The 16,234-nt window shown below is 42.5% G+C and overlaps 1 protein-coding gene across 5 annotated transcripts in view; it reads left to right on the forward strand.

Moving 5' to 3' along the window:
• bnip3.L (BCL2/adenovirus E1B 19kDa interacting protein 3 L homeolog) overlaps positions 1–16,234 on the forward strand; it is a 24,114-nt gene continuing 7,880 nt past the window's right edge. Inside the window, exons 1-6 of one of the 5 annotated variants that reach the window (XM_041568610.1) lie at positions 1–170; positions 4,944–5,124; positions 6,251–6,332; positions 6,661–6,767; positions 6,847–6,996; positions 16,030–16,081. In XM_041568610.1, the coding sequence (XP_041424544.1) occupies positions 146–170; positions 4,944–5,124; positions 6,251–6,332; positions 6,661–6,767; positions 6,847–6,996; positions 16,030–16,066 (582 nt within the window). In that variant the 5' untranslated portion in view covers positions 1–145 and the 3' untranslated portion in view covers positions 16,067–16,081. Of the gene's footprint in view, positions 171–4,943; positions 5,125–6,250; positions 6,333–6,660; positions 6,768–6,846; positions 7,001–12,694; positions 16,001–16,029; positions 16,082–16,234 lie in introns of those variants that run through there. The other 4 variants (XM_018225163.2, XM_018225164.2, XM_041568611.1 and 1 more) reach the window with 4 other exon arrangements.

The following is a 16,234-nucleotide window of genomic DNA, read 5'->3' on the forward strand; positions in this document are numbered from 1 at the left end:
GGCTACGTGTGTAACGTCACGGAGCTGCGTGAGCTAGATGCATAACAATAACAAGGCCAGCGAGAGAGGCAGCTGGAGCTGCGGTGCGCAGGGCAGAGCGGAACCCACAGAGGCTACTGAGCGAATACAAGGGTGAAACACCACCATGTCCCAGGATGAACATTTGCAGGGTAAGAATTAAGTCTCAGTCCCCATCTCCCCAAGTCTCTGTGTCCCCAGATGGTACAGGACTACAGCTCCCAGCATGCACTGTATAACAGTTTAGCAATCACTGGAATGATTGAATATTAACAGGCAGCCAGGGCTCAGGGGTTATGATGATCAAACAGTACATGGCTGATGGGGAGTTATTTCTGCTCGATCCCTGGCAGCCTAAAGCTTCTGGGAGTTGAAATTGAGCGACAGCTACAGGTTCCCTATAAGGTACAGCTCTTGTGCTCTCTGAATATTCTTTGTCTGAGCTGCCAGTGATGGGTCTAGGGGTGACTATCTCTGCTATTATATGGGCTGACTGGGGGTACGGAGAAAGATTTGGGGGTATGTGATTGTGATCCCCCATTTTTGAGACTATGGTGTTAGACCCAGCTTGGCATTGCCCCCTGTCCTACACTGACCCTGTCGAGTGGGTTTGTTCAGGCATAAGAAGGGTCTCATTTCCAAGGTGCCGGGAGTTATGAGGCTTTGTTTACAGTCCCAGGAATGGAGTCTTCCCTTGTGTTTGTTCTTCCTCATCAGCAGATCCCTCACATCAAGAGCGACGTCAGCTCTGCCAGAGATTAGTCTGTACCCGACTCACCAACGGCACATCCCTGCCCGGCAGTTTGCCAACTGCCACCTCATTCTCATCACTGTCGGGAATCCTGGCTCCTCGTATGAACTGCACATCTCATTCCCGTATTTGCCCTTTGTCTGTAATGTTCAGTATTTCTGTATGCTTATATTTAGGGATGCACCGAATCCAGGATTCGGTTTGGGATTCGGCCAGATTCAGCAGATTTGGATTCGTCCGAATCCTTCTGCCTGGCCGAACCGAATCCTAATTTGCATTTGCAAATTAGGGGCAGGAGGGAAATTGCGTGACTTTTTGTCACAGAACAAGGAAGTAAACAGTTTTTCCCCTTTCTAGCCCTAATTTGCATATGCTAATTCGGATTTGGTTCAGTATTCGGCCGAATCTTTCACAAAGGATTCCGGGGTTCGGCCGAATCCAAAATAGTGGATTTGGTGCATCCCTATTTATATTAGGGATGCACCGAATACAGAATTCATCCATTTTCAGCAGGATTCAGCCGGCCGAACCCAATCTGAATTTGCATATGCAAATTAGGGGCAGGGAGGGAAATCGTGTGACTTTTTGTCACAAAACAAGTAAAAAATGTTTTCCCTTCCCACCCCTCATTTGCATATGCAAATTAGAATTCCTTTCGGTATTCGCCATATCTTTCAAAAAGTATTCAGGGGTTCGGCCGAATCCAAAATAGTGGATTCAGTGCATTGCTAATACATATATTATACATAATACAGCGTTTATCATTTCCTTGGACTGTAGGTGATGGGAGTTGTGCAGTTGTAGGTTGGACGGTTCTAGTTTCCATACTGAAGCATCAAGCTGAAAGTTATGTTCATCTGTCACTGGCGTTGAGGCTACAGGGTATTATTACATTTCTGTAAATCCAAAAGAATTTTATATATATATACAGTAGATCCCCCATTTTTACGTTTTTCAGGGAACCAGGAAGAAAATTATGTAAAATCCGGGAAAATGTAAAATCAGGGAAATGCGTTAAAGTAACTTTTTCTTCAAGTACTGAAAATATATAAGCACAGGAGTCTGTTTTACTTTGAGATACAATATTTACTGTGTTAATAACAGGTTAAGCATTGTTAAAGGGGTTGTTCACCTTTAAATTAACTTTAGTATGATGTAGAGAGTGATATTCTCAGACAAATTACAATTGGTTTTTATTTTTTATTATTTGTGGCTTTCAAGTTATTTAGCTTTTTATTAAGTAGCTCTTCAGTTTACAATTTCAGCCGTCTGGTTGCTAGGCGCCAAATAATCGTAGCAACCATCTATTGATTTAAATGAGAGACTGGAATATGAATAGGAGAGGGTCTGAATACAAAGATGAGTAATAAAAAGTAACAGTAATAATATGTAGCCTTTCAGAGCATTTGTTTTTAGATGGGGTCAGTGACCCCCATTTGAAAGCTGGAGAGAGGCAAATTAGGGGCTGGGAGTGAAATCGCGTGACTTTTTGTCACAAAACAAGGACGTAAAACAATTTGCATTTGGTTTTCGTTTTTTATTATATGTAGTAGGGATGCACCGAATCCAGGATTCGGTTCGGGATTCGGCCAGGATTCGGCCTTTTTCAGCAGGATTCGGCCGAATCCTCCTGCCGGCCGAACCAAATCCGAATCCTAATTTGCATATGCAAATTAGGAGCGTGAGGGAAATTGCTTGACTTTTTGTCACAAAACAAGGAAGCATATGCAAATTAGGGTTCGGATTTGGTTCGGTATTCGGCCGAATCTTTCACGAAGGATTTGGGGGTTCGGCCGAATCCAAAAAAGTGGATTGGGTGCATCCCTAATTTGTAGTTTTTGAGTTATTTAGCTTTTTATTCAGCAGCTCTCCAGTTTGCAATTTCAGCAGTCTGATTGCTAGGGTCCAAGTTACCCTAGCAACCATGCATTGGTTTGTATAAGAGACTGGACTATGAATGGGAGAGGGCCTAAATAAAAAGATGAGTAATTATAAGTAAAAATAACAATACATTTGTAGCCTTACGGAGCAGTTGTTTTTCAGATGGGGTCAGTGACCCCCATTTGAAAGCTGCAAAGAGTTAGAAGAAGAAGGAAAATAATTAAAAAATGAAGGGAGTGGGTCACCAAGATCCAAAGAGATTTTTTTTCCTACTAGGGAACTGAAAACTCAAATACTGCTTTGAGGTTTAAACGTCCCTGTACCTTTAACTCCTGCTCTCTCTGAATATTGTTTGGCTGTCGGATGCCAAGTTATTGCAATTAACAGATGTTTGCCGATTGGGCAACGGGCTTTGTTAGTGTTAGTGAAGCTTTGATTGTGTAACACTTCCACCATCGTCTCATTTCTGTGCCCAGTGTGGGTTTCAGTATCCGCCGTCCCCACTTTGTACTATTGATATCCACCGCTTTGTTCCACCAACATTTCCCAGTAATCTGCCGCCCGGTGCCGGGCGTATCGGGTTTCTATTTTTAACTGAACTTTAGAACCGGGGCCGCAGTGTGAGCTGAAAACAAAAGTCATATGACTGCCAGTCACTAGATTGCAACACACGCTCGGCAATGACAAGAAAGGTGGAACAAAGTGCCTTGTGCTCCGGGCGGATATTCCTTCTTTATAAGGGAAAATCTCTATGTATTGCCTGGTTAATGTTTGGGTAATTACTTATTATTGATCGTATACAGGTATAGTATCTGGAAAACCGTTATCCAGAAAGCTCAGAATTACAGAGACTCCATATTATCAAATAATCCAAATTTTTAAAAACGGTTTATTTTTTCTCTGTAATAATAAAACAGTAGCTTGTACTTGATCCCAACTAAGATATAATTAATCCTTATTGGAAGCAGAACAATCCTACTGAGTTTAACTCATGTTTAGAACTTATTTAAGTAGACTTAAAGGAGAACTAATCCCCCCCAATAAAAAAAACCCTACTACTACTACCCCAGATAGTCCCCCTCCCTACTTCCCCCCCGCATAGTTCATTACCCCTAGTTGCATCAGCCTGATTTTGTCAAACTGGTCACCTTATTAATATATATTTTTAAACACAATTCGCTGCCATAAAGTAAGATAGAGTCCTGCACGGAATCAATTTGTTAAACCCGAACCGCACCCGGACCCGCAAACTTACCAGCTTGAACCAACTATCCGACCCACAAGTACCTTATCCGCAAACCGTGACCCGCTGACCATCAAGAAACAGGAAGTGCTGTCATTATAAAAAAAAAAGGAGTAAAACTCGCTATTGAGAAGACCCGGAGAACCGCCGACCCGCATCTATACACGGTCCCGAAACTTCTACCTGTAACCCGCAGGGTACTGCAGATTTTTGCGGGTACCTAATCCGCTGTAGGACTCTAAAGGGAAGTAAAAAGAGACAATAGTACACATATAATGAAATACACTGACCTTTTAAAGGACAACTAAAGTCTGTTTAATACCTTGACCCCCCCCTCCAGAGCCCTCATTCTCTCTTCCCAAACTGAACCACTGGTGAGCCCTAATCATGCCCATTTACTGGACCTGACCCCAGCTGCACATAACTCTGTGACTGACCAAAATGGTGCCCGCCAACCCTGCTGCCGTACTTTGCTTTTCCAGTTCAGTCGGAAGGGTTGGGCTCTAAGGGCAGGGGCACATGAAGCTACTGGGGGAGATTAGTCACCCAGCAACAAATCGTTTATTCTTTGAGAACTGCCTCCCCGCCAGCTAGAATCTAAATCGACCGGCGGTATGGCACTCGGAACTCTTCGTTTTCCAAAGTTGCCTCACGAGGGAACTTAGGGCAACTTCGGAAAACGAAGTGCTCAGAGTGTTATTCCGCCGCCAGTGATTTAGATTGTAGCCGGTGGGAAGGCAATTCGGGGAGATTAGTCGTCTGAAGAAGAGTCGATTTGTTGCCGGGCGTCTAATCTCCCCGAATCTCCACATGTGTCTCTGCCCTAAAAGGGAAGTGCATCTAATGGTATTTACTTTGGCGTTTACTTTAGTTCTTCTTTAAACACAATAAAGCCTTTATCAGTGTATGAAATATAAATACACATTTATAAGTTCCTTCTTTTACACAGTGTTTGTTATGAGACATTATTGTGTCTCCCATTTATTGGAGGCAAGGGCACTACTGACTTTCTACAAAGCTTATGACGTTCTTATTTTGGTTTTTGGCCAGCAGGTTCCTGGGTAGAGCTGCACTTCAGTAACAATGGAAACCTTGCAACGACGCAGCTGCTGGGCCAGGACCAAGGGCCGGCCTCCCTATCTATTCACAACGGCGACATGGAAAAGATTCTACTGGACGCCCAACATGAGTCTGGCCGCAGCAGCTCCAGGGAAAGTTCACACTGTGACAGGTATCTGTTAATGGCAACAGCTCCATTACAATCTCTCTCCCTCTCTCTCTGCCCTCCTCACGGTGAGGGGACGTCACTGGATCACTTGGAAAAATGGGGACACGCCGAACAGATGCAAGTTACTGGGCAGCTCTAATTACAAACTAATGGCATGTACATGAAATACAGAGTTAAGGCTTTCGAGCTGGGTTTGTACCATGATGTGGCTTCTACTAGTGGTCAGATTAATTATGGGATTAGGACACAAATTTGCTATGTTTAAAGGGATACTGTCATGGTATTTATGTTGTAGTTTATATTTCTAAAGGACACTGTTTACACTGCAAATAATTCCCTATAAAATTTTATTCCTGAACCAAGTGTATTATATTGGTGTCTAGGCGCCATCTCAGGTCATTGTGCCTGATCCTGTGCTTTCAGAAAGAACCAGAACTGCACTATGGAACTGCTTTCTGATAAGTGATTCTTTCTCCTACTTGAAGTAAAGGTGGCCTTACACGGGCAGATAAAGCTGCCGATATCGGTCGTTTGGACCAATTTGACAGCTTATCTGCTCGTGTACAGGGGCTTCCAATGGGTCTTCCTGATCGATATCTGGCCACGATATCGACCGGGAAGGTTTGATTTTTAACCGAACGACCCGTCGGAGCCCCTTGGCGTATCGTAATTCGATTGTTCGCCAAACGGCCGAACGTTCGGATTACCCCCGATATAGCCATGTCGTTAGTGGCGTCGCCAAACGAGCGGATCTTTGAGTCTATGGCCATCTTAACTGAAGAAGTCAAAGGATTTTTACTATTGGGTGCTGTTCTCATATTGGCAGCTGTTATCTTGTGTTAGGAAGCTGCTATCTTGTTATCTTCCCATTGTTCTGCTGCTGGGCTCTAACTTGCAGTAAAGAGTCTATCAGAAGATAAGTCACATGACTGAGGGCACCTGTTTGCTCTTTTGAAAAACGGATTTCAGTGCAGAATTCTGCTGGAGCAGCACTATTAACTGACGTGTTTTGTAAAAAGACATGTTTTCGCTTGGCAGAATCCCTCTAATGTACTGGCGACTCGCTGTAGAGTTGATTGGTGCCTAAGGTTGTACTAATCCTTTCTTTGTTGTTGGTTTACATATGAAGCCCACCTCGCTCTCAGACCCCGAGTATCCAGAGATGCAGTGAAAGCGATACTGTGGGGAGCAAGGAAAAGAGCAGCTCACAGGTAGGGGGACTCGCCCAGTGCTGTATAGCACCCTATGCAAGCTGTCCTCTCCGTGCTACCTGGGTGCAACTGACCCTTCTTCCTTTCCTCTTGCTTTTCTTTTTTTTTTTCGTTTTCTTTTCCTCTTCCTTCTCTCTGTGCTGGCAGAATTCCATTATCAGTTACCCCAACCCAAGGCTGAATTGCATTCTCTCTATAAAAGCACATACATTTTGTATTGAAATTGCCCTCAGCAGTCTTTAGGACAGAGGGGTGATCACTGAACTGTGAATACAAATGGGGACCAGTGAAGTAAACGGACATTGCCTGCTATTTTGCCTCTTTGCAGTCAGAAGAAGATTACATCGAGCGGAGGAAAGAGTTGGAAAACCTGCTGAAGAAAAATTCCGACTGGATATGGGACTGGTCTAGCCGGCCTGAAAACATCCCACCAAAGTAAGAGCAGTGGCAGGTGTAGGTGATACAGAGCCAGTGGAGGGATATCAGTGGAAACCCCTTATTGTTTGTTTTTCAGAGAGTTCCTTTTCAAGCACCCAAAGCGCAGTGCCGCTCTCAGTATGAGGAACACCAGTGTCATGAAGAAAGGGGGGATCTTCTCCGCTGAATTTTTAAAAGTTTTCCTCCCGTCACTGCTGCTTTCTCACTTGCTCGCCATTGGACTGGGGTGAGTGCTCGCCATTGGACTGCTTCTTCATTATTACAGGTATGGGACCTGTTATCCGGAAACCCGTTATCCAGAAAGCTCCGTATTACAGAAAGGCCACCTCCTATAGATTCTATCTAAATAATCCAAATTTTTAAAAATGATTTCCTTTTTCTCAACAGTAACTTGCATTTGATCCCAACTAAGATATAATTAATCCTTATTGGAGGCAAAACCAGCCTATTGGGTTTATTTAATGTTTACGTGATTTTCTAATAGACTTAAGGTATGAAGATCCAAATTATGGAAAGTTCCGTTATTCGTAAAACTCCCGGTCCCCATTCTGGATAACCGGTCCTATACCTATACTAGTAAAATAACTTTAAGTGTATGTTGAACTGTATCCCTATAATCGTTACGTTGTGATGTCATAGAGCGATGAGATGAGCATGTAGAGCTGGGCCCAGTGGGATTTTTTCTGGTATCCCGGTGGGTCTACATTGGTATTTATAAAGTGCCAATATATTATTCAGGATGGCACTTGTCATGTTAAAGGAACAGTTCAGTGTAAAAATAAAACCGAAGTAAATAGATAGGGTGGGCAAAATAAATAATGTTTCTAATATAGTTATTTAGGCAAAAATGTAATGTATAAAGACTGGAGTGACTGGATGTCTAACATAATAGCCACAACACTACTTCCTACTTTTCAACTCTCTAACTCTGAGTTACTTAGTGACTATAAGGGTGGCCACATGGGACATATCTGTTCAGTAAGTTTGCAATTGATCCTCAGCATTCAGCTCAGATTCAAAAGCAAACAATTATGACCCATGTGGCCTCCCCTCAAGTCACTGATTGGCTACTGCCTGGTAACCAATCAGTGGAAACCAAGAGAGCTGCAAAGTAGGAAGTAGTGTTCTGGCTATTATGTTACACATCCAGTCACTCCAGCCTTTATACATTACATGTTTGGCTAACTAACTATATTAGAAACATTTTATATTTTGCACAGACTATGTATTTACCCAATTTTTATTTTTATACTGTTAATTTTTTTAAGTCTCTAGCTTAGTACAATAGTGTGAAGAACAATGCCCATCACAGGTGTAACTTAGCCTGTGGATATATAGCCTAGCAAGAGAGGGAAAGCGGTTTGCTGACAAAATATTCTTGTTTAGCCAACCCGAGTCTAGGCCTAATTTTACCTAAGAAAACATATTGACTTGAGTATAAGCCTAGGATGAGAAATGCTCTGCTAGGAAGAACTCACCTCTTACTCAATGATCTGAAGAGGCTCCGGTGACAGCTCCGTGCTGCCCATACTTGCTGTTGTAATCTCCCCCCTCGTGGCTTGGTCCTCCCTCCTTAGCTTATACTGATACTGAAGGAAAAGCTCTGCTCTTGGTTGCAAGTAGGAGTTTGATTTCTGGCTCTTGCTGGGAATTGATGAAGTAGGCGGGAAGGGCAGGTCACTGGGGGGGGGTTTACTGCCGAATGACTCCATTCTGTGCGGGCGTGCATGACAGAGAAACCGATGCATTTCCCTGACCTCAAGCAAGTTTGTTTTAGGCTTACAGAGCATACTTTATCATGTATGGGTGCAGAATATATCCTTATTCACTTAGAGCAGTTCCATGTTACCGTAAATGCACAGTGGGTTCCGCCTGCAATTTCTTTCAGCTGTGTAAACCTGTACCTTGTATTGATTTAGTATGTCGCCTCCCACAATCATTGTCCACAGCAATGTGACGCGACTAATGGTGCAAATAAGGAGCCATCTGTACATTTGCGTCGATCATACATATACACAGGTATGCTGTCGCTGCTGCTCTCCCATTGCTGCTGCATCAGAGCTAAAGCAGCTCCCCTACTGTGTGACTCGAGTATAAGCCAAGGTAGACTTTTTCAGCACATTTTGGGTGCTGAAAAAAATCGGCTTATACGCGAGTATATACAGTATAAATCCAGGATACTTCTGCCGGAGGAGTCCGTCGGTTAAATCTGACAGAATTATTCATGCAGTTGTTTACCCATCAGCGCCTCTGTGAGTATCATTAAAGTGTATGATGCTGATGGAGCGGTCATAACAGGACAGGCTTCCGCATCACTGAATGAAAGCGCCGGGGGCTGGATTGGAAAAATGAAGTTGCAGACCAGTTTCCATTCAGATGTAGGCTATAAATCATATTGTACTACAGAGTAATGGGGCAACCAGATCTAGCAATGTGACTGAGGAACTGTGCCACTTGCTATGGGGCAAAGGAGGGAATCGCTTGGAGCATAAACAGGATCTACAAAACCCTCTCTACTCATATCCATTAAAAGCTGATTGGTCTCACTGTCCCTATTAAAGCTAGCTCCTTGTCATGTCCCAGAAAGACTTTTTGTGGCCTCTAGAATAATTCATTTTTAAATTGTTAAAAATGATTTACTGATTGTCTGTAATAATAAAACAGTACCTTGTTCTTAAAGGAGAACTAATCCCTAAAAATGAATATGGCTTTAAATTACTTACTTTATTGCACTAGCCTAAAGTTTCAGCTTGTCAATAGCAGCAATGATCCACGACTTCAAACTTGTCACAGGGGGTCACCATCTTGGAAAGTGTCTGTGACACTCACATGCTCAGTGGGCTCTGAGCAGCTGATGAGAAGCTAAGCTTAGGGGTCGTCACTAATTATCCATCAGAAAATGAGCTTCCCCTGTAATATAAGCTGATGCTACAGGGCTAATTATTAAATTCTGATGCTAATTACACTGGTTTCTGTGCTGCCATGTAGTAATTATCTGTATTAATTACTAATCAGCCTTATATTGTGACATTTCTATTCTATGTGTACTGTATATTGTGAGTGGGTCCCTAAGCTCAGTAAGTGACAGCAGCACAGAGCATGTGCAGTGAATCAGCAGAAAAGAGGATGGGGAGCTACTGGGGCATCTTTGGAGACACAGATCTTTACTGCTAAAGGGCTGTGGTTGCCTTGGGCTGGTACAGAAGCACAAACCATAATATACAACATTTCTAGCTACTTCTTTAGTTCTCCTTTAATCCCCTGACTAAGGTACAGTTAATCCTTATTGGAGGCAAAACCAGCCTATGGGTTTAATTTGTTTGGTATGGAAATCGAGATTAGGGAAAATGCCCTTATCCATAAATCCCCAGGTCCCAAGCATTCTGGATAACCGGTCTCATAGCTGTACTTACAGACAAGAGTGCTAAGGAATCTAATTAGGGGTGCCCCGAATCCACTATTTTGGATTCGGCCGAACCCCCGAATCCTTTGCGGAAGATTCGTCCGAATACCGAACCAAATCCTAATTTGGGAAGGGGAAATCATTTTTTACTTCCTTGTTTTGTGACAAAAAGTCATGTGATTTCCCTCTCTCCCTAATTTGCATATGCAAATTAGGATGCAAATTTGGTTCGGCCAGGCAGGAGGATTCGGCCAAATCTGAATCCTGACCGAATTCCGAACCGCATCCTTTTCTGTTGAAATGCAAGGCTTTCTCAGTGAGAGTTTAATCAACGTATCTCATAAAATGTTTTTCTGGCAGTTTTGGAAATATCAAGCACACCTTTTTAACGAGTTGCCCTGTCCTTGTGTGAACTTTAAAACACAGGGTGAGAATGGCATGGGTTATTAACTGCCAGTACATTGTCTACATAACCTGAGCTGTGCCCAGAGCAGTGATTGATATGTATACACAGCTGCACTCCTATAAAAGTCATTCAGCTGTTATGAGTGTTGATGGCTGCTCACAATCTGCCTGTGGCGTACGATGAAACGATGGATAGATGGATTGGGTGAGACCAGTGGCGGGTGAAGGGGGATATAAAAACATTTTAAAACACTTAATTTAAGTGGTAGCAAGCACAATATTTCTTGGGATTACTCCTCTCTTATTTAGTTGCAGCTGTGCTTATGAATAACGGTATCGACCCAGGCATGGTGTTCTGTTCTTTGACCTGTAGTCAGTCTACACATGGAGCTCTGTTCTGTTTGACCTGCTGATCTGCACGTGGAGCTCTGTTCAATTCTACATGTTGTTTGTCTACATGTGGAGTTCTGTTCTGGTTAACCTGATGTTGGTCTGCAAACGGAGCTCTGTTCTGATCTACATGTTGTTTGTCTACATGTGGAGTTCTGTTCTGGTTAACCTGATGTTGGTCTGCAAACGGAGCTCTGTTCTGTTTTACCTGTTGGTCTGCACGTGGATATCTGTTATGTTTGACCTGATGTTGGTCTACCAGTGGAGTTCTGTTTAACCTGTTGTTGGACTACACATAGAGCTCTGCTCTGTTTAACCTGTTGGTCTGCACATGGGGATCTGTTCTGCTTGCCCTGGTGTTGGTCTGCACATGGAGCTCTGGTCTGTTTTACCTGTTGGTCTGCACATGGAGATCTGTTCTGTTTGACCTGATGTTGATCTAACAATGGAGTTCCGTTTAACCTGTTGTTGGACTGCACATGGAGATCTGGTCTGTTTGACCTGTTGATCTGCAGATGGAGCTCTGTTCTATTTGTGCTGTTGTTGGTCTGCATGTGGAGTTCTGTTTTGGTTGACCTGATGTTGGTCTACACGTGGAGCTCTGTTCTGTTTCAAATGTTGGTCTGCACGTGCAGATCTGTTCTGTTTGACTTGTCGGTCTGCATGTGGAGATCTGTACTGTTTGACTTGTCGGTCTGCATGTGGAGATCTGTACTGTTTGACCTGATGTTGGTCTACACATGGAATTCTGTTTGACCTGATGTTGGTCTGCTCTTGGAGCTCTATTCTGTTGTCTGACTTGTTGATGAAGCTCCATTCTGTTCAATCTGTTGTGATGCAGATGGAGCTCTGTTCTGTTGATCTGTAGTTGGAGCTCTGTTCTGTTGATCTGTAGTTGGAGCTCTGTTCTGTTAAAGCTGCACATGGTGCTCTGTTCCTTTGAACTGTTTGTGCAGCTCTTTTCTGTTGTTTGACCTATACTTCTGCATGTGGAGCTCTCTTCTGCTGTTTGGAGTTCTGTTCCATTTAGTTCTTTTTGCTAAGGCTATAGAATAGAGCAGGCAGTGGCCAAAGATTTCAGTACTAATGCCTCAGTCCAGTGTTAAGATGGTCATACCGGTACTGATATAATCAGGATTATTATGTGATTAGCCCAACCTGCCACGGGTCAAGGGAATACTATGCATTATCCAGTGACTGCAGCACTCTGATAATTGTAGTGATATTTCAGCGTTGTAATTCTATTGGCTCGTTAGCTCATGTAGACAAAAAAGTGGCAACGTTTCGGTCCTCACAGGGCCCTTTATCAAGCCCCCTAATAAACCATGGAAGCAAAAGTGGCAGGTAACTTGGAGGATTCAGCCTGCTTCTTAGTCCTGAGGAACATGGCAGCTGAGAGATGGCTCAGTTACTATGGGATTACCTAGGACATGAGTTATGACTTTCTTGGAGGTTGTCCTTTAAGCCACCTCTGTGAGATCTGAGATCATGCCTAAAGAACTTTACTTGGGTGATCCCACTGAACCTTCTGTTTGATTACATCAGTGTCACACAAGACTCAAGATAAGTGCCTTTATGTACTAAATTCTGCCTCAAGTCCTAGGCCTCGGGGGCAGTACTTGTTGGTAGACCCTTTGCTTAGTGATCCAACTGTGTTCCAGAAAATAACAGTAATACCTTTAAGTTTGTGCACCATATTAATTTTCTATTCTTTTTCTTTCCAAAGTGTTTACATCGGCAGACGCTTGACCACCTCCACCGGCACCTTTTAAAGGAGAAACTCGCATGAGATAACGTTGAACACCCAAGGGCGCGACTCTTGCACTCAATATACGTTTTAGCCTTTTTTTTTGTTTTGCTCTGTAAATGAATGTTGCTTGTTATGCCTAACATATCAGCAGAAAAGGGGCCGATGGTCCCTGAAACTGAGGTGACATTTTCGTTCCGAATCAACGGGCATGTTTTAACGTAAATATTAATCTACTGTGAACCGTAATGGCTTCTTGCAATCGTGCGAGGTTCCATAAAATACAGACGTGTCATATTCTTGTGCCTACTCCACCTGGAAAGGAATGTCCTTTTAAAGCCCCCCATATGCACCAACCCTTTTATTGTCTCCGCACAGGAGAATTCAGGTTTAAGGAAATGAGATTATATAGAAGCCAATGTAGGTTAGTCCTATGTGGTTCCAAAATAGTATCTCCGTTTTAGTGGGATGTTGGTCATTGGTGCTCCTTTAATCAATTAGGCGTAGTATCAGGTTGCTGGGAATAAAGCTCCCCATAGACGCTAAGATTTCGCTTGGCGTACGTCTGATTTTAGCGAAGTCCGACCAATCCTTCGAAATTATCGTGCAGTTAGTGGGATTGAAACGTTGAAACGATCAAACATCTTACGATTTTTTGCCCGACATCTGTCAGGAAATTGATTGGCCAGGTTAAAAACTCTTTGTCGGCCCCAGTGCAATCTATCTATGTTTGTAGGGCCAAGCAGACAGCTCCCCTTTGTTTTCCTGGCAAATTGGTCTTTTTAGTTGATGGACAATTCGTACGATCGTTCCGAGATAATTGTGGTCTCACGATGAGGATCGGATCTTTTAAAAATCTCAACATCGATGGCCAGCTTTACTGTGTTGTGGTATGAGGTTGCTGGGAATAACTGTGCGTCTCTTCCCACTAACTTAAATGGGTAGCTCTTGACTGCAGGATGAAAGATATCACCTGTTGGAGCCTCTGGGAAGTGCGTTATTCTGATGCCCAACATTTTGTCTTTGCTCCTTTTTCTTGGTAGCTGTGATGGAACCTTCCAATAGCCCATACTTATTGGGATAACATAGCCAAAGAACAGAAAATCTAAAGGCCTGAACATCCAAATTGATATGCTGAATGGAGTTAGAGGGAGCACACCCAAATTAACACGCATCGTGCACATCTACAGGAGGCTACCCATTAATGTCTTCAAAGACAACAATCTCAATAAAGAAAGGAGGTTTGCACCCTCTATCCAAAATAGAAACATTTTTCAAAACATCAGTGAGTGTTTCGCCCACTAGGTGGTCTTTATCAGGGGTAAAAATGTACAGCAACAATATATTTATAACAAAAAGACTATTTTTGCTTTTCGTTGTTTATTTTTTTCCCTGTTGAAGGCCACCTAGTGGTCGAAAGAATAGGTGCATATTGTAGTATGATATTTTTCACATAAACACACGTTTTACTATTTTGGATAGAGTGTGAAGTCCCAATTGATATCTCTGTACAGTGGATATCGGTTGGTTTGTTGATGGTGTACCGACAGATGACATTTTCAGACCTAGCCCAAGTTGGCCAATGTATGGTCCATTGGTGGATGGGGAAATGAAGAGGAATTTGCATTTCCTCTTCACTTACTGATGTTCCGATTGTTTGGGCTGTTGGTCCACGGCAACATAACTAAAGGAATACGACCATACCACGTCAATGGCTCCTCCCGCAGTAGCCTTCTGTTTGGTCCATGGGCCGATCAGCTGGGTATTGTACAGGACTGGCCAATTTATGGCCAACTTTAGATACTATGCATAGTAAGAAAGAGTCAAAGGAGTGGGACAACTTAAACTTGGAACAGAATCCCTCTTCATATACTTGGGCCCCCAAAGCTAAATGTCTATATGTGGAGAAGACATTACTCGGGGGCAGAAGTGGGGCAGGGAAAGGTGAATGGTGTATTCAGTACGCCACATGTCCTTGTAAGTGACCCAGACTGTGAATTCGTCTAGAAAACGAGACATCTAGGCAAATAGAAACACCTACATATCTGGCCGATTTGTAGCAATGGGTGAAGGGATATTTGCCCTTTAATAACTATTGGCAGTGAAGGTGACTGTAATCTATAACAAAATAGAATTTTAATTTATATATATATATATTTTAACAGAGTTTTAAATGTACCAAAATATCTATTATTTTAACCCCAGTTCCTAGAAGTAAAGCTTCTTTAATGTGTTTAAAAATGTCCCAGCACCTTAAGAGGGGAATGTTCTATAGGGTGAGCTGTAATAGATCGAAAACTTAATAGGGTGAGCTGTAATGGATCGACAACTCAATAGGGCGAGCTGTAATGGATCGACAATTCAATAGGGCGAGTTATAATGGATGGATAACTTAATAGGGCGAGCTATAATGGATCTACAAACCAATAGGTTGAGCTTATAGCTGTATTAAACATACAACTCCCAGCATCCCTTATCAGGGGATCGGACATCCCTGTTTGAAGATAAAATGCTCTGTAGGAAACTAAATGTGAAGTTATTTTTTAAGAAAACCTTCTTTAGCCAGTGATCGGTGTAAATACACGGAGATTCATTACTGATTAGGTTAATTTTTAAGCCAAAGTTGATTTTTTTAAAGGGAACATAAATATCTACATAACTTAGTGTAAAATTGGTCAGAGTGCCTAAGTCGCACTTATGCAATGTACATTTTTTTTTTTTTACAGCATTCGCACACTAAGTATATTACTAATATCATGACTGTGTAACGGGAGCGCCCCCTGCTGTTTTGAATGGATGCAAAAGGCTGAAATTACAGATCCAGGAAGCGTCTCCTGACGTTTTTCTGCTGCAGAACTGCCTAAGTAACTGTCGGGTCAGCACATAACAGCAGGGGGCGCCCCCCGCACTCTCGACATGATGAAAACAATAACAAATAATATAAATGACAAAAATTCTCAGAAGAGCAATGTGACATGAAGTTGCATGAGTTTAGGTATATGTCCCCCTTGAGCATCCTTACTTCTACCCCTTGTACTTAGGGATTTATTCACTGTAATATGTTTGTACTGTTTCCCCTTTGTTAGGATGCCGATTTATAATAAGGCGGGTTCCTCTCATCTGCTTTATGGCCATTGTTGGTGCCATAAGTCACTCCTTTGAGTATTGTCGTCAGCCTGCCCTTCCCTCATCCAAACTTTGTATATTTCATAGCCACACAATGAATGTTAATGCAAGTGATTCTGTGAAAAAATAAATAAATAAAGGTTTGTGTTTTAAAAATGATTTTTTTTTATTTTCTACCTCGGCTTTAGCGACAGATTCCTACCTCTACGGGAAATGGTGTTTTAACATTATTAAAGTGGACCTGTCACCCAGATACAAAAATCTGTATAATAAAAGTCCTTTTCAAATTAAAAATGAAATCCAATTTCTATTTTTTATTAAAGCATTCATAGCTGTTGTAAACTCATTTAAAAATCTCAGCTGTCAATCAAATATTGTCTGCCCCTCCTCCAT

Source organism: Xenopus laevis, chromosome 7L, assembly GCF_017654675.1.
Source record: "Xenopus laevis strain J_2021 chromosome 7L, Xenopus_laevis_v10.1, whole genome shotgun sequence".
Classification (NCBI taxonomy): domain Eukaryota; kingdom Metazoa; phylum Chordata; class Amphibia; order Anura; family Pipidae; genus Xenopus; species Xenopus laevis.